A 21,495-nucleotide genomic window follows, 5' to 3' on the forward strand; every position below is an offset into this window, starting at 1 on the left:
CCTAAGAGTCGTTCAGCATCCTAAGAGGACCGCTACGCTCAGTAAGGAAGACGTACTTAATAAAGGCAGAGTAATGGTTCAAGTCGTCTTCCTTACCAGGTACTTATTTATTTTATGTTATTTTTGAATAACTAATAAAATAAGATACGGGATACTTAGCTTCTTTGTTAACATGTATGCTGGTCTCCACCCACCACCCTGGGTGTGAATCAGCTACATGGTTATCGGGTAAGATTAATATTGAAAAATGTTATTTTCATTAGTAAAATAAATTTTTGAATATACTTACCCGATAATCATGATTTAATTGACCCACCCTTCCTCCCCATAGAGAACCAGTGGACCGAGGAAAAAATTGAGGTGGTGTTGACAAGAAGTACTGGAGTACCTGACCACAGATGGCGCTGTGGTGTTCACCCCCACCTGTATAGCGATCGCTGGCGTATCCCAACCGTAGATTTCTGTCGGCAACAGAGTTGACAGCTACATGATTATCGGGTAAGTATATTCAAAAATTTATTTTACTAATGAAAATAACATTTTATAAGTCTTACTTAATCATATACTATTTTCAGGTCAGTGCTGATGATGTTACTGCTGTGATTAACCATTTAACTCAGATGGTTACACTTTTGTTAGTGGACTTGAAACAAATATTGGTGGCTTCACGTACTCCAAATGGCACTGGCAGAAAGTTAACCGGCTCTGGTGCTGAGGTGCAAGTATCAGAAGGTGGACCTAGTAATTTGTCCTCTGATACTACTACTCAGCATTCTTCACTGCCATTGGACGATCCTCCTCACACGCCAATATTTGACCATTTCCTTGGAGAAGAGATCCTTGACACCATCCTTACTTGGAGCCTTAATACTGGGGAATATGTGAATGCTTTGAAGCTTGAACAATTGAAGGTATGAAATTTTGTCCTGTTCAATCAGGTTTCTTAGCATTTTTAGTCTTAAGTGTAGCAAGAAAAACTCAAAACGTGTTAAAGTAATGCCTTTGATTATAGAATCTGAAGGATTCAGTAATGTAATTGATGAAATTAGCATTGCTTTTCCAGTGTAAATCGTTATTGTAAAACAAACCCATCATTTACGTTTGCCTGTATACTGTATGTAATCTTTATAAATCCTGGACAATGTTCCTGTATTATTAAAACAAAAATAATTTGCCATCAAAGCACATGCAATTTCTAGGATCCTGGTTCTCTCATGTCCATCTTTAGTGTAGGGGGGCTTGGGCACTGATCACGTGTGTACGTATTCAGTCTTTAGGACATTGTGGAACACTGCAATGACCTTTCCCTTGCTTCTGCCACTAACGAGTAACCTTTTAACAGCATAGTCTTCATTTCTGATCTTGCAAACATTCTTTTGTCCTTTTTTGTTATTTTCTGTACAGTTAAATCTTCAGAGATCTAGATTTAAGTAAAGTTGTGATAAGTGCAAAATTCAGTGAAATGGAGAGCACTTTATTATAAATTGAAGCTAATATAAAGACACAAAGAAAAGATGTCAATTCCTGTAGCATGCAATATGTTTTGGACAGTAAGGACAACTAAAATTATTTTGTTGAAGCTTACCTGTAAGTCATAAAGCTAATATCAATGAAGCTTGAGTCTTGATCCTAAGAAAAAAAATTTCTCTCAACACCCTTTATCCTTCCCTCTGCCAGATCATGGGGCTAAAGCTACACTTGGTAGCCCAACCTCGTATACTACAGTATGTTATTCGTTTGCTTCAGTTGACATTTGTCTCTTACACTACTTGAGCTTTTATTTTTTTTTATGTAAGCCTTGGTTCAGGTTTAGCTGGTATGCACTATAAAAGGGATTTTATTAGAGTCTGTAATTCATCATACCCTTTGCACCTTGTGCAGGGTCCACTAGTGTGATCCCGACAATAGATGTGCATAATACTCTTACTGTGCGTATAAATAAATAACAGTGTGTGTATTGAATTGGTGGCTAAGAGACTGTGTGACAGAGATGGGAATCATGAGAAGAAAGGTGGCTCTCATGTTTCAAGGTGTAATTCAGATATTGCAACAATACTGTATATATCCACCTTACCAACCTGGTGCATTCAAAAATGTGTTTGAAAGTGGGAAAGGTTGCAAGTCTAACATCATTAGTCTAGACATATCATAACTCATCCATGCACTTCCAACCTTCCAGTGTTTTCCATCGGCTGATCATGCTATTGCTAGGTAACTAGGCTATTATTGTAACAAGTATTTAGAGATTGACTAAATTTTTACTCTATATTCTTCTTCATGCAAGGGGTCAACTACTACACTGTAATTGTTCAGTGGCTATTTTCCACTTGGTATGGGTAGAAGAGACTTTTGTTATAGTAAGCAGCTATTCTAGGAGAAGGACTCTCCAAAATCAAACCATTGTTCTCTTGTCTTTGGTTGTGCCATAGCCTCTGCACCATGGTCTTGTACTGTCTTTGTTTAGAGTTCTCTTGATTGAGAGTACACTTGGGAACATTATTCTGTTTCCTGACAGTATTTTCATTCCTCAGTGGGCTGTTTTCACTAGGTAATTTTGTTTCTTTGCAGTTGGTATAGGTTCAAATTTTATTCTGTGCAGGTTCAACCCAATCAGAAAGCCACCTTGTCACTTCCAGACAGTGTTCGAGTGGTGTGCAGATTCAACCCAACCAGAAAGCCACCCAGTCACTTCCAGACAGTGTTTGAGAGGTGTGCAGGTAGAACCCAACCAGAAAGCCACCCAGTCACTTCCAGACAGTGTTCGAGAGGTGTGCAGGTAGAACCCAACCAGAAAGCCACCCAGTCACTTACAAACAGTGTTCGAGAGGTGTGCAGGTAGAACCCAACCAGAAAGCCACCCAGTCACTTACAAACAGTGTTCGAGAGGTGTGCAGGTAGAACCCAACCAGAAAGCCACCCAGTCACTTACAAACAGTGTTCGAGAGGTGTGCAGGTAGAACCCAACCAGAAAGCCACCCAGTCACTTCCAGACATTGTTCGAGAGGTGTGCAGGTAGAACCCAACCAGAAAGCCACCCAGTCACTTACAAACAGTGTTCGAGAGGTGTGCAGGTAGAACCCAACCAGAAAGCCACCCAGTCACTTACAAACAGTGTTCGAGAGGTGTGCAGGTAGAACCCAACCAGAAAGCCACCCAGTCACTTACAGACAGTGTTCGAGAGGTGTGCAGGTAGAACCCAACCAGAAAGCCACCCAGTCACTTACAGACAGTGTTCGAGAGGTGTGCAGGTAGAACCCAACCAGAAAGCCACCCAGTCACTTCCAGACAGTGTTCGAGAGGTGTGCAGGTAGAACCCAACCAGAAAGCCACCCAGTCACTTCCAGACAGTGTTCGAGAGGTGTGCAGGTAGAACCCAACCAGAAAGCCACCCAGTCACTTCCAGACAGTGTTCGAGAGGTGTGCAGGTAGAACCCAACCAGAAAGCCACCCAGTCACTTCCAGACAGTGTTCGAGAGGTGTGCAGGTAGAACCCAACCAGAAAGCCACCCAGTCACTTCCAGACAGTGTTCGAGAGGTGTGCAGGTAGAACCCAACCAGAAAGCCACCCAGTCACTTACAAACAGTGTTCGAGAGGTGTGCAGGTAGAACCCAACCAGAAAGCCACCCAGTCACTTACAAACAGTGTTCGAGAGGTGTGCAGGTAGAACCCAACCAGAAAGCCACCCAGTCACTTACAAACAGTGTTCGAGAGGTGTGCAGGTAGAACCCAACCAGAAAGCCACCCAGTCACTTACAAACAGTGTTCGAGAGGTGTGCAGGTAGAACCCAACCAGAAAGCCACCCAGTCACTTACAAACAGTGTTCGAGAGGTGTGCAGGTAGAACCCAACCAGAAAGCCACCCAGTCACTTCCAGACAGTGTTCGAGTGGTGTGCAGGTTCAATAAAACCAGAAAGCCACCCCATTCACTTCAAGACAGTGTTCGAGAGGTGTGCAGATTCAACCCAACCAGAAAGCCACCCAGTCACTTCCAGATTGTTCGAGGGGATCTCCATTGTTGATAGGATCTGCAAGATAAGATTACCCCTGATTCCTTCTTCCCTGGAATTCGTGCTTTACATGGATGCATCAACAAAAGGATAAGGTTCCCATATCCCTGAATACCAGGCTGTATGGTCTTAAATCCTCCAGGAGAGGAGCACTATTATTATTATTATTACTAGCCAAGCTACAACCCTAGTTGGAAAAGCAAGATGCTATAAGCCCAAGGGCTCCAATAGGGAAAAATAGCCCAGTGAGGAAAGGAAATAAATAAATGATGAGAATAAATTAACAATATATCACTCTAAAAACAGTAACAGCGTCAAAACAGATATGTCCTATGTAAACTATTAACAACGTCAAAAACATATGTTATATATATACTATAAAAAGACTCGTGTCAGCCTGGTCAACATAAAAACATTTGCTCCAACTTTGAACTTTTCAAGTTCTACTGATTCAACTACCTGATTAGGAAGATCATTCCACAACTTGGTAACAGCTGGAATAAAACTTCTAGAATACTGTGTAGTATTGAGCCTCATGATGGAGAAAGCCTGGCCATTAGAATTAACTGCATGCCTAGTATTACGAACAGGAAACAATTGTTCAGGGAGATCTGACTGTAAAGGAAGGTCAGAATTATGAAAAATCTTATGCAACATGCATAATGAACTAATTGAACGACGGTGCCAAAGATGAATATCTAGATCAGGAATAAGAAATTTAATAGACCGTAAATTTCTGTCCAACAAATTAAGATGAGAATCAGCAGCTGAAGACCAGACAGGAGAACAATACTCAAAACAAGGTAGAATGAAAGAATTAAAACACTTCTTCAGAATAGATTGATCACCGAAAATCTTGTAAGACTTTCTCAATAAGCCAATTTTTTGTGCAATTGAAGAAGACACAGACCTAATGTGTTTCTCAAAAGTAAATTTGCTGTCGAGAATCACACCTAAAATTTTAAAAGAATCATACAAATTTAAAGAAACATTATCAATACTGAGATCCGGATGTTGAGGAGCCACCATCCTTGACCTACTTACAATCATACTTTGAGTTTTGTTAGGATTCAACTTCATACCCCATAATTTGCACCATGCACTAATTTTAGCTAAATCTCTATTGAGGGATTCACCAACCCCAGATCTACATTCAGGGGATGGAATTGATGCAAAGAGAGTAGCATCATCTGCATATGCAACAAGCTTGTTTTCTAGGCCAAACCACATGTCATGTGTATATAGTATGAAAAGTATTGGGCCAAGAACATTACCCTGTGGAACACCGGATATCACATTCCTATACTCACTATGGTGCCCATCAACCACAACTCTTTGAGATCTATTACTTAAAAAATCAATAATAATGCCAAGAAACGACCCACCCACTCCCAACTGTTTGAGTTTGAAAACAAGAGCCTCATGATTAACACAGTCAAAGGCAGCACTGAAATCAAGGTCAATCATACGAACTTCCTGACCACAATCAAGGGATTTCTGTGCAGCATTGGAGATTGTAAGAAGGGCATCACATGCTCCAAGGTCTTTACGAAAACCAAATTGCAAACTAGGGAGTAGATGATTACCTTCAGCAAACCTATTATGACGTTTTGCCAGAAGACGTTCAAAAACTTTAGATAATATGGGAGTTATGGAAATGGGCGTAATCAGTGGGACTTGAGCTACCACAAACACATCTACATAGAGGAGTAACATTACCAATTCTCCAACAAGTGCTAAAAGCTCCTCTTCTTGCTAACTTGCGCAAAATAATGTAACTTTGGAGCTAAGAAATCTGCTGTCTTTATAAAAAACAAAGGGAAATTACCATTTGGGTCTACACCTCCATAAGCATCAAGGTCCATCAACAGAGATTTAATCTCACGAGATCGAAAAGCTAAACTAGTTAGTTTAGCCTTAGGAAAACAGGAATGAGGAAGTTTCCAACTTTTTCATTACTCTGTTTACTGTCAAAAACATCAGCCAAACAGGTTGCCTTTTCCTTTGGACAGTGAGTGACTGAGCCATCTGGTTTAAGTAAAGGAGGAACTGTTGCATCTACACCAAAGAGTGCAGATTTAAGGGTAGACCCCCATTAATGTTCCTGAGTTGTACCAGAAAGGGTTTCTTTTATGGTTAAATTGTACTCCTTTTCAGTTGAGGCATAAACTCTCTGAGCAAAAACTCAAAGCTGAGTATAGTTGTTCCAGGTCAAATCTGATCTGTTACCCTTTTCAGTTGAGGCATAAACTCTCTGAGCAAAAGCTCAAAGCTGAATATAGTTGTTCCAGGTCAAATCTGATCTGTTACCCTTCCAAAGATGATAGGCCTCCTGCTTCTCCGAATAAGCACGTCTACAATGATCATTGAACCATGGTTTGTCCTTCACTCAGTACCTTAGCACATGAGAAGGGATACGCCTATCAATTATGTTGACTAGATTCTCATTCAAAGGGACAACAGGATCTACCCTACTATATAATTGTGACCAATTCAAGCACAAAAGATCATGCAAAATCCCATTCCAGTCTGCTTGGGATTTCATATAAATTTTACAAGAGTATGATATATCAGGGACAGGCTGCTCAGTCTTCACTACTAATGAAATCAAGGCATGATGAGATGTCCCGACTGGAGAACCAACCTTGGTAGTTATAACTCCAGGGGAGTCAGTGTATACGAGGTCCAAGCAATTACCAGACCTGTGAGTAGCTTCATTTATGATTTGCTCACAGCCTGATTCAGAGGCAAAGTCTATAGCTCTTAAGCCATGGCAAATGGTAGGAGAGATAGAGCTTAACCACTCCCTATGGTGAGCATTAAAATCACCAACAAAGACAAAAGAAGCCTTTCTATCATCTTTTTGTATCTTAGCCATAATGGTAAGAAGACAATCAAGATAGAATCATCCATGTCTGGATTCCGGTAGATCGAACACAAATAAAAGTTGTTATGCCTGCCACAAACTTTTATTACCTGAATCTCATGACACTTTTATTACCTGAATCTCATGACATTCACATTGATAGCAGGACTTATGAGAAGCAGGGTACTCGGTCCTAATATACACCGCCATTCCCCTTGCCCTAGGGATGGCATCACATTACAACATTATTGGCTTTTTAAAACCAGTTATAGGGAGCTCAGATGAGTGCCTCATATTAGAAACCAAAGTTTCTGAGCACAAAAGAATATCATACTGTCTGGACGCAACTGTAAGGTCCAGGATATTTGCATGAAGACCACGAATATTGCAATACAGAACATGACATTGACGAAATCTAGGACGTACTGGTCCCGGATTTCACTCAATGTCTCCTGACAGCATAAGAATTAATAGAAATAAAAAACAGACATCATACTTAAAAACTAGATTAACTAGAATTATAACAAAACAATATGTACAGAATTATAAATAAAGTGATTGATGATACCCATAGACTATAGTAAAAAGTCGGAAAAACTGGTCAACATGCAAGGCTAAATACCCTCCAGGATAGCCACTTCAACTGAAGGGAGGACAGTAAGGATGGTTTTGAGAAGAAAAAGAATCAGAAAAAGGAAAAGACAACCTATTGATATACCACCAGGCATCCATGGCCCTTCTATTAAGCCTGCCCAACACACCATTTCAAAAAAAGAAGAGGAAGAAAAAAAATGATAATAAGATAGTATAGTGTGCCCGAGTGTACCCTCAAGCAAGAGAACTCTAACCAATATGAACTACCTTCAACTAAAGGCTTTTTTTTAAAAGATCCAGGATAAAGAGATGTATTTTAGCAATTTAATTTTTCACTTTGGTAGTTTCTAATAAAGTAGAGATGATTCCAACTTCCATTATGGAGAAATTTACTATATCCAGAAGTATACAGATCCTGTGGAACACACTTTTTTTTTGGGGGGGGAGGGTTTATTAATGGCAACATCAATTACAAAGTATCAGTCTACTGCCTTGCTCTGCCGGACATTGCAAGTTTGTAGACAAATACCTGGATTCCATCTTGAACTGCATAAAAGTTAATGGCAATGCTCTATTTTGTAAAGTCAAGTAAGTGCCTGACCAGAATTTGGGCTCTTAAAAATCAGTCGATGACTCTGGTGACTTTGCTTTGGCTACAACAAAGATGGTTTTGTGGCCATCTATTTATTCTGATGCCAGCTCTTATATTTCCTTAATTCCTCATGAATATTGAAATGTTCGACTTTTATATACTGTATTTAAATGTGTAAAATTTGTCTAAAAATTAAATACTCTTTTGTGTTTGCCTTGTAGGGCAAGGCAACCATCTTGTATTTTATTACAGTAACATAAAAGTTGAGTGTAGCCTCAAGATAATTATCTCAAGAGGTTGGTATAGTGATGAGGATTTTGTATACAGTATTACTTTTCGATAAATGATTCTATCAATATTTTCATTACTTTTTCATTAGGTTCATGAACAACTACTAAGTCATGCCAGACAAGAAATTCTTGTGTACAAGCCTATAATCCGTCCGTTATTGCGACTTCTAGCAGCATGTGGTGGTTGTGTCCCTGTGGAGGTTGAGAAGCGTTTGGTTGTGCTTCTTAATCAACTGTGTGTATCTCTTATGCATAATCATCAACTACTCGATTTCTTCTTTCAGTTCTCCAATGATCAAGGACCAACTAAGTAAGTGGAATCCCATTACTATTTTTTTTCTAATTATTACTTCTGTTTGATTCAAGAATGTTAACCCTTTTACCCCCGGGGTATTTGGAAATTTCCAACCCTTAACCCCCAGGGGGTTATTTTTTTCCCAGCACATTTTGCAGTACTGTATATTTTTTTAAATTGCTCTAACTGCCTTAATTTTTGTCATAGAGAGGTCAGGTTGGTCTCATTCTCTTGGAAAATGCCTGAATTTTCTCAAAAAAAATATGAAAAAAAAATTTTATAGCATTTTTTTCCAAGGACGTACCGGTACGTCCATGGGGGTAAAGGGATGGGCTTTTGTGAAATGTACCAGTACGTCTTTTGCGGGTAAAAGGGTTAACTCTGTGATATAACAAAATTGTTTAGTAATAATAGTAAAGATTTCTAAGTTTCATAAGGATTTCATAACATTCCATTTGCCATGCTGGGTATTTAACATTAAATGTTTATTTGAATAATCATTAATTAGCAAATTTTGCAGTGACATTAATTTTCTAAGGAAGTATTAAAGGATTTTAGCATGTCCTTCAATTTGGGTAATTCTGTACTTACTTTTTGTATTGTCTTGAAATTTACTAAGGGTTAAATATTTCTTAAATCTAAACCTACTCTTTTCACAGGTTCATGATATTCTCACTGTTGTTGCCATTTGTTCATCGTGAAGGAGGCATTGGGCAGCAGGCTCGTGATGCATTACTACTCTGTATGGCACTGTCTGCTTCGCATGCATCTGTTGGCCAGTACATTGCACAGCATTCTAATTTTTGCCCTGTAAGTGATATTTTTTTTAGAGGAAACATTTTACAGCTTACTAGTTTGTAAACACTAAGGAAATTTGTTCATAAAAATGGTTGAAATTAGTACATACATGCATATACCGAGGCACTTCCCCCAATTTTGGCGGGTACCCGACATCAAACAAACGAAAAAAGAAAAAAAATTAGTACTTTAGACATTTATACTTATTGTACACAGCTCTGTATTCAAAATGGTACAGTATATATTCCCACTATGATGGCATAATGGAGGTGAGCTCATTTTAATATTAAAGACTATTGGCACAATTCCTAAGTGACTTTAAATCTCTATTTAGCCTTTTATAATTAACTTTATGTTATATAATCAAGTAAGGTTTTGTCCTCTCTGTTTGTTAAATTTATCTCAAGCTTCATATTGCAATATAGTAAGAAAAATTATTTATGGCATCATACTATTTAGCTATTTTCTTTAGTAGTTTTATGCCTAACCCATCTGTCATATAGGGTCCTAATTTTATGTCTGAATGTCCTCAGACTTTTATATTCTTGTTTTGTAGACAAATGGAGCAGAAGAGTTGAGGGTTCTTGTTGCTTTCATGAGTACTGGACGGTACAGTATTGTGTTTAAGCACAGTACTAATATTTTGTATTTTTGTCTGACTGACTTTTTGCATGCCTAGTGTTTGATTCGGCAGCTTGGAAAAGTTTATATCGTGTACATTTATTTTGTTTGCTTCTTTTCATTTCCTTAAGATCAATTAATTTTCCTCTTTTCTTTCTTTTCATCCCCCCAAAAGTTGATTAATAATCACTGTTAGTTTAAGGTTGTTTTTAGGACTCAAGTGTGATTCAGTATTCAAATCTGACTAGGGCAGGGGAAGTGGTGTCCTGTTCTGCAAGCTTGATGCCCTATTAGTCTCTATATTTCTATGATTAGCTGTTAGGAAGTCCCCTCCTTGCTCCTGTATGGGACCAGGAAGGATGAAATGTCCAGGGAAGAAAAGAACTATGCAGTTATGTTCTAGGGGACATCTCCCACCAATGAGCATGTCTCCTTATTTTAAAGGAAGAATGGATACACAGGAATAAATTACATTTTCCACTTTGACTATTAGATTTTCCACCTCTACCACCCCTCTCAGTCCTTGGTCAAGAAAAAAAGGGGGCTAGTATTCCGCCCGCTCACGCCACCTGTCGTTATCCAATTATTGTATCTTGTTGATAGTTTAATGGCTGTTCCAGTACTACTAAAGACATATCCTTATTTTAAAGGACTCAAGTTTATATAGCTATTCCTTTTTATATTTCTTATATTTAATGTCTTGATTACAGAATTTTCATCAGTAATGAATTGATACTTTATGATTTAGTTAGCGCCTGAGTCAGTAAGTTTGCTGGCTTCAGATATGTGATCGGTCCATTGTGAGTTCTAAGAGAGCTTCCTTCTAACTACAGTTGCAGAGGATGGTAATTTGAGGGCAGAAATAAACCACATAATACAAGCAGGATGAAAGAATTGAAAAAATGTGTGTGGAGTACTATGTGACAGGAAAATAGGGGTTAAGTTGAAAGGTAAAGTACACAGGACAGTTGTGAGACTGGAAATGATGTATGGAGCGGAGACGTGGGAAATAAAGAAGACAGAAGAGAATAAACTGGATGTGGCAGAGATGAGAATGTTGAGATGGATGTGTGGGGTGACAAGAAGAGATAAGATACGGAATGAGGTAATTAGGGGTACCATAGGAGTTAGAGAGCTATCAGATAAGATCCAAGAAAGTAGTCTGAGGTGGTATGGTTATGTCATGAAAAGAGATGAACTGTATATTGGGAGGAGAGTGATGGAGATGGAGGTATAGGGAACGAGGAGAGGGAGATCAAAGCGAAGGTGGATGGACTGTATCAAGGATGACCTTTGATCAAAGGGATTAACCAGTGATGAAGTCTGGGACAGAGGTAGATGGAGAATGCTGGCCAGAAACATCGACCCACATAGAAGTGGGAAAGGCAGACAAAGAAGTTTTTTGTTTTAACATTGTTTTATTGTTATTATTGCAAATATAGTGGGTAGGACATTGTTAGAGTTTGTCTTTATAGCAAGAAGAAAATGTAAGGCATCATCGGATAGATGGATTACTTACGAAAAGGTGTGCATCATCCTTTGACCCTTAGCTGCACTCTCTTTTCAACTTGCAGCTCTACCTCCATATCTGCTTTGTTTTTTCCATCTTGCTGAAAAACCTCTCAACTTTTACTTCTTACTGCAGTGGGGTGTTATCCTTAGTTATACATGGGGATTCATTGCCCCAGTGGTTCAATATTCATTGAACCAGTTCCATGCAATCTAACCAAATCCAGCAAGGAAGATTTATACTAGATTTAGTTTTATATACAGAAATTATAGTATGAAAGGCATTTGAGTTATGACCAAAGATTTTCTTAATTTTCTTTAGCTTCTAAATAGAAATATTAGGTGAGTCTGATTTATCATCCTTTACATGCACAGGTGTTGGCTGCAGGTCTAAGTGGCCTTTATTCTATGCTACCCCGTTCGTTAAGCATAGAATCTGATGGCTGGCATCGCTTGAGTGTAGAGGACATTGGAGATATTCCGCAGTTACAGCTTTTTATGAATTCTTTAGAATTCTGCAATGCTGTTATACAGGTGAGGAATTTTATATGAGTAAAATGGTAAGTTTTATATTTTACTTTACTCTTTGAAAGTACAGTAGATCAATACAGCTTGATATGGATTTTTTACATTTCAGGATAACCTGATGAAAAGCTTTATTTTTTTCTTTAGTTTAGACTTGAAAGTCCAGTAAAATAGTTATTAATTGACTAGTGAGGTCCTATGTATAAAATACAGTGCAAGGTATGATATTAGATTTGCCAATGTATGTATTGTTAAGGCTTTTATGTACAGCACTGTAGTATACAAATGGACTTTGGGTTTTTGGATGTTAGTATATAAGTTCTCTAAACTTTTTAGTAAAACTGCATTATGATTATTTTTGAAATGAACTAAACACTACACGTAGATTAATTGGTCTTGGCAACTCTTACTTTTGTTTTTCTTGTAGGTGGCCCATCCTCTTGTAAGGGAGCAGTTAGTGGAATTCTTGTATCAAGGATTCCTAGTTCCAGTGTTGGGCCCAGCATTACATCAGGTGAGTTGGAATTGCCCAGTTTTATACACGTTGCATTATTCATATTTGTTATGATTTTGGTTCAGGTATGAAGGGAATGAATTGTCAATAGTTGTGCTTTTGTGATAAAAGAAAACATTCTAAACCTCTTGACTGTGGTGCATTATAGGTGTATATTTATAATTTCTTTCTGTCAAAATTATAGGTCAATTTTGTTTGGACATTATGGATAAGTAGCTTCTTTCAGATTTCTCATATTTTTTTTTTTTTTACTTATTCAAATAGTAACTGTGGACTAAAAGATATTGTATTTACTGTACTGTTAAAATTTATAAGAAGAGGTACAATGTGAGATTATCACAATAGAAATGGCGAGGAAAATACAGATGTATAGCTTTTCTGTGAATATAAATTATAATTATCTACAAAAGTACAATGTTTATAAATATTCAATGTTAATATCTCTTTATTCTCTGTTGGGTGCAGGGTTACCTTTATTATCTAAAGCACATGCACTTCCTAGAAGAATGTCTTAAGCATAAGATAAATTAGATGAATGATAAAATTCGACCATTACTAAATATTCACTGATTATTTTTGCAGGGTCCTTGGTGTTGGATTATTGCAATTCTCTATTTCATAATAAGTCTTGTTATAACTTGAATCAATCATGATAGTGATAAAGATATAGATTTAAATAGATTAGAAATATGTGTTCCACTGTCAGAACTTGAGACTTGTATGACAATGATCTTGAAAAAGATTTTTTTTTTTTTTTTTGTATCAATAAAAGCAAGTGCACAGTATATTTCTAATCAAATATTGTTGATTATACAAACCTCAAGCTACAAGGATGTGCTGTCACCGGACCATCCAAATTAGAAATATTGTATAGGGCAGTTAGGTGTACTGATTGTATTTGAATATTAATTTGTGAATAGGTTGTAGCTCATCACAAGAATGTGTAGCATTGCTGTGTTTGTTGACCATGGTAGCAAGATATCAGTGTTTGACTGCTATTAGTTTTTGATTCAGAGGTTATGAACAAAGACACTTTCAGATTGCTTTGCTATTATTTGAACTGATTAATCTGGAAGATCCCAGATTTTGCTTATGGAATATTTGATTTTTAAATATTTAACTTAGCCGGTGAATATATAATAGCTGCAACTCCGTTGCTCGACAGACAAAAAACAGTAAAAACTCGCCAGCGATCGCTATACAGGTTGCGGGTGTGCCCACCAGCGCCAACTGCCGGCCAGATACCACTCTCGATGTAAACAAAGACTCAATTTCTTCTCTGTCGACGTGTCGACAAGACGTACTTTACTCGCTGTTGAACCTTGGAGTTTTTTCACATCATATTTGGTGAAGTACTTTAATTTGGTTTGAGCTTTCGCAGTACAGGTGTTTTTTCTTCAAATAAATCCTTGAACTCTTTTTTGGATCGGATTAATTGTTGATGACTTAGATCGTTTTTTGGAATTTTCCCTTGACTAATTCAAAATGGCTGACCTTTCACAAGTTCCCAAGTTCAGAAAATGTAATGCTAGGGACTGTCATAGGCGTCTTCCAAAGGCTTCTCTCGACCCTCACACTGTTTGTTCCAATTGTCGGGGTAAAACCTGTCAATTGGAAGATCGGTGTGAGGAATGCGTGGGCCTTTCGGAATTCGATTTTATCGAATTTGAGAAATATACACGCAGACTAGAGAGAGATAGGGTAAGGAGAAGTTCTTCTAGGTCGATAGATTTTTCCTCTCCACATGCCCCTGAACCTAATCCTTCCCCTGTAGTGGTTGTTCCTAACCCCCCTCCTAGCACTCAGGAACCGTCGATGCAAGACATGATGCGTGCTATCCATGCCTTGGGGGAGGGAGTTGAGGCCCTTGCAAGTGACCGCAATCAACTCATGGCGGGCGTAAAGGAACTAAAGTGCCAAAGTGCCACGGCAGAAAGTGTTAAAGTGCCTAGTGTTTTTCAAAGTGTTGTGAACAGTGTTGCGCTTGAGAGTTCGTCTGTTCGTGCCTGTCGTCCTCCTAGTCCGGGACCTCTTGCAAGCTCCCAAGCCCAGGGGAGAAGCAATGTCGTACGACTCATGGGTTCGAGAGGCCTTGATCAGCGAACAGACGTTCCCTCTATGGTATCAGGCGTATCTCCCCAAGATCGCCCCTACCAACGTAAGACGAGAGAGCCCATTTTTACCTCGTCGTCCGAAGGTGTTTCTCGTAAGAAACCTTGGACCAAGGTCTCCAGACCTTTGAAACGTAAGTCGGTCCCTTCAGGACAAGTCCAACGTCCCGGTTGTAGCCACTGGGACAGTTCGGACCCGTTGCCGTCATCGGATGACAGCTCGCCGCCTAAGAGAGGCAAAGTTGTGCCGCCTCAGTCGCTCACCCCGTCTGTTGCCGCACCTGCTTCCGCAGACCCTAAATGGGTGTTACTGCAGGACATGCAGTCCAAGCTTGCGTCCTTGATGGAAGACTTCAATGCGGAGAAGGTTGCCGCTGCACCTTCTGGCCAACAACCATCCAAGCGGTCTGTTGTGCGTCCTGTTGACGTTGAGGTAGCTTTCTCGCGTCAACCAGTTGGGGTAGTACCTCCACCGATGCGACCCGGTGTGGGTTGCCAGCCGCATGTTGACGTTAGGCGACGCACGGAGGTGGTTGTTGACGTTCAGGACGTTCATCAACCATCAGAGGTGACTTGTTTTGACGCGGTTCGTCAACCTCCGCAACCCGATATGGTGTTGACTGCACAACCCAGACGGTCTAAACAGTCTCGGGTGGACGCTGTCCTCGCGCACCTATGGTTGTTGACAGTTCCCAGACTGTTCAGCAGTTCCATGACGCTGCGTCCGGCTCCGTCACGCATGCACCAGTGCGACCGGACTCGGCGAGTCAAACGTTGCCCACTCCGTTGCCGTTTTCTCATCAGTTGTCGGATGAGGAACTGTTAGATGAGGACGTTGCTGAACCACTAGAGGATCAACCTTCAGAACTTGATGAGCCTAAGGCAGCTCAACCATCCTTGGACTTTAGAAAAGTCATGGCTGTGTTTAAGGAGTTGTTCCCTGACCACTTTGTTTCTGTGGCTCCTCGTTCGCCGCCGTCGGAGTTTGTATTAGGCGTTCCTGCTGCCGTGCCTGCCTTTACTAAACTCGTTCTCTCTCGCTCATCCAAGAGAGCCTTGCGGCTGTTGGGCGATTGGTTAGAGACCAAGAAGAGTTTAGGGAAGACAGCATTTGCCTTCCCCCCATCTAAACTCTCGTCTAGATCGAGCGTCTGGTATGCCACGGGAGAAGTTCTCGGCTTGGGAGTTCCTGCCTCTGCCCAGGGCGACTTCTCAAGTCTTGTAGACTCTCCCCGCCGCCTTGCCATGAGACGCTCGAAGATTTGTTTGTCACCATCGGATCTGGACCACCTTCTTAAAGGTATATTTAGGGCGTTCGAAGTCTTTAACTTCCTAGACTGGTGTTTAGGAGCCCTGAGTAGGAAAATCTCTTCTGCAGATAAGGATGTTTCTTTACTCATTATGTCCTGCATGGACAAGGCCGTCCGTGATGGGTCCAACGAACTTGCCGCTTCATTCACGTCCGGAGTCCTGAAGAAACGAGAGTCTCTATGTTCTTTCCTGTCTGCTGGAGTGACGCCATGCCAAAGATCTGAGCTACTCTTTGCGCCCTTGTCCAAGTGCCTGTTTCCTGAAGTCTTGGTTAAGGAAATTGCCTTATCTTTAGTACAGAAGGACACCCACGATCTAGTTGCGTCCTCAGCTCGCAAAGCTCCCCCTTTGCCTACATTGTCTGCTAGACCGAGGATAGACACTCCAGCGTCTCGGTTTATCCCGCCCTTTCGTGGCAGAGCCCCCAGCAGGGGAGGTGCTCGTGCCGAAGGGAAGCGAGGGAAGAGGAAAGGATCCAAGTCCTCTAAGGGCAGAGTCTGACTGCCCGCAACTTCAGACAGCAGTAGGAGCCAGACTCAAGAACTTCTGGCAAGCCTGGGAGAAGAGAGGCGCAGATCAACAATCTGTGAGGTTGCTCAGAGAGGGGTACAAAATCCCTTTTGTATGCAAACCCCCTCTAGCGACGTCCCCCATCGATCTCTCTCCCAGGTACAGAGAGGAAGAAAAGAGACAAGCCCTGAAACTGGAAGTGTCTCTTTTGCTAGAGAAGGGAGCGGTGGTCAAAGTCTCGAACCTTCAATCACCGGGGTTTTACAACCGTCTCTTCCTAGTATCAAAGAAGACAGGAGGTTGGAGACCGGTGCTAGACGTCAGTGCTCTGAATGTCTTTGTCACAAAGACGAAGTTTTCCATGGAGACCACAAAGTCAGTCTTAGCAGCGGTCAGAAGGGAAGACTGGATGGTCTCTTTAGACCTAAGGGACGCCTACTTCCACATCCCCATTCACTCAGACTCCCAACCCTTTCTGAGATTCGTCTTCGAAGATGTGGTTTACCAGTTTCGGGGCCTGTGCTTTGGCCTAAGCACAGCTCCTCTCGTGTTTACGAGGCTGATGAGGAATGTGGCGAAATTCCTCCACTTATCGGACATCCGAGCCTCCCTTTATTTGGACGACTGGCTTCTCAGAGCCTCTTCCAGTCGTCGCTGTCTGAAGGATCTCAATTGGTTCTGACCAAGGAATTGGGACTCCTAGTCAATTTGGAAAAGTCGCAGCTGGTCCCATCCCAAACTATTCTGTATTTAGGGATGGAGATTCACAGTCAAGCTTTTCGGGCTTTTCCGTCGGCCCCCAGAATAGATCAAGCCCTGCTATCCATCCAGAAGATGCTGAAGAAAGAACGCTGCTCAGTCAGGCTGTGGAGGAGTCTGGTAAGGACGCTGTCATCCCTGGAGCAATTTGTATCACTAGGAAGACTACACCTCCGTCCTCTTCAATTCCATCTGGCTTTTCACTGGAAAAAGGACAAGATGCTAGAGGTGGTCTCGATCCCGATTTCCGAAAAGATAAAGTCTTGTCTGACTTGGTGGAAGGACAATATCAGCCTAAGAGAGGGTCTTCCCCTGGCAGTTCAGATACCCAACCACGTTCTCTTCTCGGACGCATCGGACTTGGGCTGGGGCGCGACGCTAGACGGTTGGGAATGCTCAGGTCTGTGAAACTCGAGTCAGAGGAGCATGCATATCAACTGCAAGGAGCTTTTGGCGGTTCATCTGGCCTTGAAAAGCTTCGAGTATCTCCTTCGAGGCAAAGTGGTGGAAGTAAACTCGGACAACACCACGGCCTTGGCGTACATCTCCAAACAGGGAGGTACCCACTCACTGACGTTGTACGAGATCGCAAGGGACCTGCTCATCTGGTCAAAAGATCGAGGCATCTCCCTAGTAACGAGGTTCATCCAGGGCGACTTGAACTTCCTAGCAGATTGTCTCAGTCGGAAAGGTCAAGTAATTCCAACCGAATGGACCCTCCACAAGGATGTGTGCAAGAGACTTTGGGCCACTTGGGGCCAACCAACCATAGATCTCTTTGCAACCTCGCTGACCAAGAGGCTTCCAATCTATTGCTCTCCAGTCCCGGACCCAGCAGCAATACATATAGATGCCTTCCTCCTAGATTGGTCACATCTAGATCTTTACGCATTCCCACCATTCAAGATTGTCAACAAGGTACTGCAGAAGTTCGCCTCTCACGAAGGGACAAGGTTGACGTTAGTTGCTCCCCTCTGGCCCGCGAGAGAATGGTTCACCGAGGTACTTCGATGGTTAGTAGACGTTCCCAGAAGTCTTCCTCTAAGAGTAGACCTTCTACGTCAGCCACACGTAAAGAAGCTACACCAAAGCCTCCACGCTCTTCGTCTGACTGCCTTCAGACTATCGAAAGACTCTCGAGAGCTAGAGGCTTTTCGAAGGAGGCAGCCAGTGCGATTGCTAGAGCAAGGAGAGCGTCTACCATTAGTCTACCAATCGAAGTGGGAAGTCTTCCGAGACTGGTGCAAGTCAGTTTCTGTATCCTCGACCAGTACCTCTGTAGCCCAAATAGCTGATTTTCTCTTATACCTGAGAAAAGGACGATCCCTTTCAGCTCCCACTATCAAGGGCTACAGAAGCATGTTGGCATCGGTCTTCCGGCATAGAGGCTTAGATCTTTCCAACAATGAAGATCTACAAGACCTCCTTAAGTCTTTCGAGATCACTAAGGAGCGTCGTTTGGCTACTCCTGGGTGGAATTTAGACGTGGTCTTAAGATTCCTCATGTCAGACAGGTTTGAGCCTTTACAGTCAGCCTCCCTGAAAGATCTCTCTTAAGACTCTTTTCCTGGTATGCTTAGCCTCGTCTAAAAGAGTCAGTGAGATTCATGCCTTCAGCAAGAACATCGGATTTTCGTCAGAAAAAGCTACTTGTTCTCTGCAACTTGGTTTTCTAGCCAAAAATGAGCTACCTTCTCGTCCTTGGCCTAAATCTTTCGATATTCCCAGCTTATCGGAGATCGTAAGCAATGAACTAGAAAGAGTCTTATGCCCTGTTAGAGCTCTTAAGTTCTACTTAGCTCGTACTAAACCTTTACGAGGCCAATCTGAAGCTTTATGGTGTTCGGTTAAGAAACCATCCTTGCCTATGTCAAAGAATGCTTTGTCATACTTTATCAGATTATTAATACGAGAAGCTCATTCACACCTGAGTGAGGAAGACCGTTCTTTGCTTAAGGTTAAGACGCACGAGGTTAGAGCTGTAGCAACTTCCGTGGCCTTTAAGCAAAATAGATCTCTGCAAAGTATCATGGACGCAACCTATTGGAGAAGCAAGTCAGTGTTCGCGTCATTTTACTTGAAAGATGTCCAGTCTCTTTACGAGAACTGCTACACACTGGGACCATTCGTAGCAGCGAGTGCAGTAGTGGGTGAGGGCTCAACCACTACAATTCCCTAATTCCATATCCTTTTAATCTGTCTCTTGAAATGTTTTAATGTTGTTTTTATGGGTTGTCCGGAAGGCTAAGAAGCCTTTCGCATCCTGGTTGATTTGGCGGGTGGTCAAAGTCATTTCTTGAGAGCGCCCAGATTAGGGGTTTGATGAGGTCCTGTTGTATGGGTTGCAGCCCTTGATACTTCAGCTCCTGGGGGTCTGTCAGCATCCTAAGAGGATCGCTGGGCTCCGTAAGGAAGACGTACTTACAAGGCAGAGTAATCGTCTAAGTCGACTTCCTTACCAGGTACCTATTTATTTTGTTTTTGTTATATTGATAACTTCCAAAATGAAATAAAAACTCTTAGCTTATACGATGTAAACATATTTAACTGGTCTCTACCCACCTCCTTGGGTGTGAATCAGCTATTATATATTCACCGGCTAAGTTAAATATTTAAAAATGATATTTTAATTATAAGATAAATTTTTGAATATACTTACCCGGTGAATATATAAATTAAATGACCCTCCCTTCCTCCCCAATAGAGACGCAGTGGGATGAGAAGAAATTGAGTCTTTGTTTACATCGAGAGTGGTATCTGGCCGACAGTTGGCGCTGGTGGGCACACCTGCAACCTGTATAGCGATCGCTGGCGAGTTTTTACTGTTTTTTGTCTGTCGAGCAACGGAGTTGCAGCTATTATATATTCACCGGGTAAGTATATTCAAAAATTTATTTTATAATTAAAATATCATAATGATGATATAATCTCGCTTATCCTCTTTAGATTTAGAGAGAAAAAGATTCATTAGCTCAGACCTTGCTTTTCAATACAAATGCTGTTGGCAAAATGTAACTTATTCCTCCCTGAAACAAAAGAACACATATCAAGGAATATTTTGGCTAAGAATTATCATGTGAATGTACAGTAACAATGGAATAACTCACAGTAAAGTCAGCTCAGGGTCAGAGACTTCACTGTTAATAAGTCATCTAGCAAACCATTTAAATTTAAAAAAGAAAAGGGATACCTTATGTTTACTTTAGTCAAACTAGATTGTGTAGTCACATTTTTTTGTAGGGCCTCATACATGGTTAAAGTTGGATGTGCCATACTTACTCGCTTGATGATTTAAAGAATTTTGTGTAATAGAATTGTGTACTGCACTTGTTATACATTAAACTTAGTGATTATCCCTTATCTGTTCTCTTTTTATAATATATTGTATGGCAGTCAAATAAGTTTATGTAGACTACTCATTTTACTGTTTAAGTAGGCTTTTGTTATATTGCTCATTGAACTTACATAGTTTAAGTTTACTGGAACAATTAAAGCTTTTCATTTAAGGTAAATTAAAAGAAAGTGTAGGTTTGTTTTAAAGTCTTCCAAAAGAGTGAATTTTTATATAGCTTTCTTATTTAATAAGTTGTTCTCAAGATCATTGTTCAGCTATCCAATATGTGCTACAAATTTTTTTATGGTCAGTTTATCTATATCTCAAGTTCTACAGTCGTACTGTATTTACCACAGTCAAAGGTTAATATTAGGATGAATTGTATTGCAACGTGGCATTCAAGTTTTGTTGCATAGAAAATTGTATGTTTAAAAATTTACTTTATTTGCAAATAGAAATTCCATATATTACTGTATAGTATTGTTGCTGAAAGTGAAAGTTTTGTTGTTTTATTGTGGGATAGAGTGCTATGTTATTTTTATGCTTAAGTTATGCTAAAAGGGTATTTTACTTCTTTGCATCTCTCTCCCTCTCTTGATTTTCCCTACCTGGTCATAGTACTTCTAGCAAAATTGATTTTTCATCTATTCTTGTTTGCATTTTATGGGACTTAGTAAACACAGGCTCTTATTTGCATCCTTGGGCCTTTCCGTGACTTGGTACCAATCATTGGCTTTCACAGGGTGGTGCAGTCAATGGGGATGTCCGCGCACACAGCTCACCTGTTTTTCTGGTTAGTATTATATATGCTTCATATTTGCACAAGACTTTTCTGTACTATTATGCTTTTTGTTAGG

General features: G+C 40.7%; 1 protein-coding gene across 6 annotated transcripts in view; it reads left to right on the forward strand.

Annotated features, from left to right (window-relative positions):
• The window catches only part of LOC137634271 (FHF complex subunit HOOK-interacting protein 1B), a 58,466-nt gene that overhangs the window by 11,441 nt on the left and 25,530 nt on the right, over positions 1 to 21,495 (forward strand). For 5 of the 6 annotated variants that reach the window (XM_068366566.1, XM_068366565.1, XM_068366567.1 and 2 more), the window contains 6 exons: positions 576 to 911; positions 8,441 to 8,661; positions 9,306 to 9,456; positions 11,950 to 12,108; positions 12,527 to 12,613; positions 21,381 to 21,431. In XM_068366566.1, coding sequence (XP_068222667.1) covers positions 576 to 911; positions 8,441 to 8,661; positions 9,306 to 9,456; positions 11,950 to 12,108; positions 12,527 to 12,613; positions 21,381 to 21,431 — 1,005 coding nt within the window. The remainder of the gene's footprint in view (positions 1 to 575; positions 912 to 8,440; positions 8,662 to 9,305; positions 9,457 to 11,949; positions 12,109 to 12,526; positions 12,614 to 21,380; positions 21,432 to 21,495) is intronic. The other variant, XM_068366568.1, reaches the window with a different exon arrangement.

Source organism: Palaemon carinicauda, chromosome 44, assembly GCF_036898095.1.
Source record: "Palaemon carinicauda isolate YSFRI2023 chromosome 44, ASM3689809v2, whole genome shotgun sequence".
In the NCBI taxonomy this organism is placed as follows: Eukaryota; Metazoa; Arthropoda; class Malacostraca; order Decapoda; family Palaemonidae; genus Palaemon; species Palaemon carinicauda.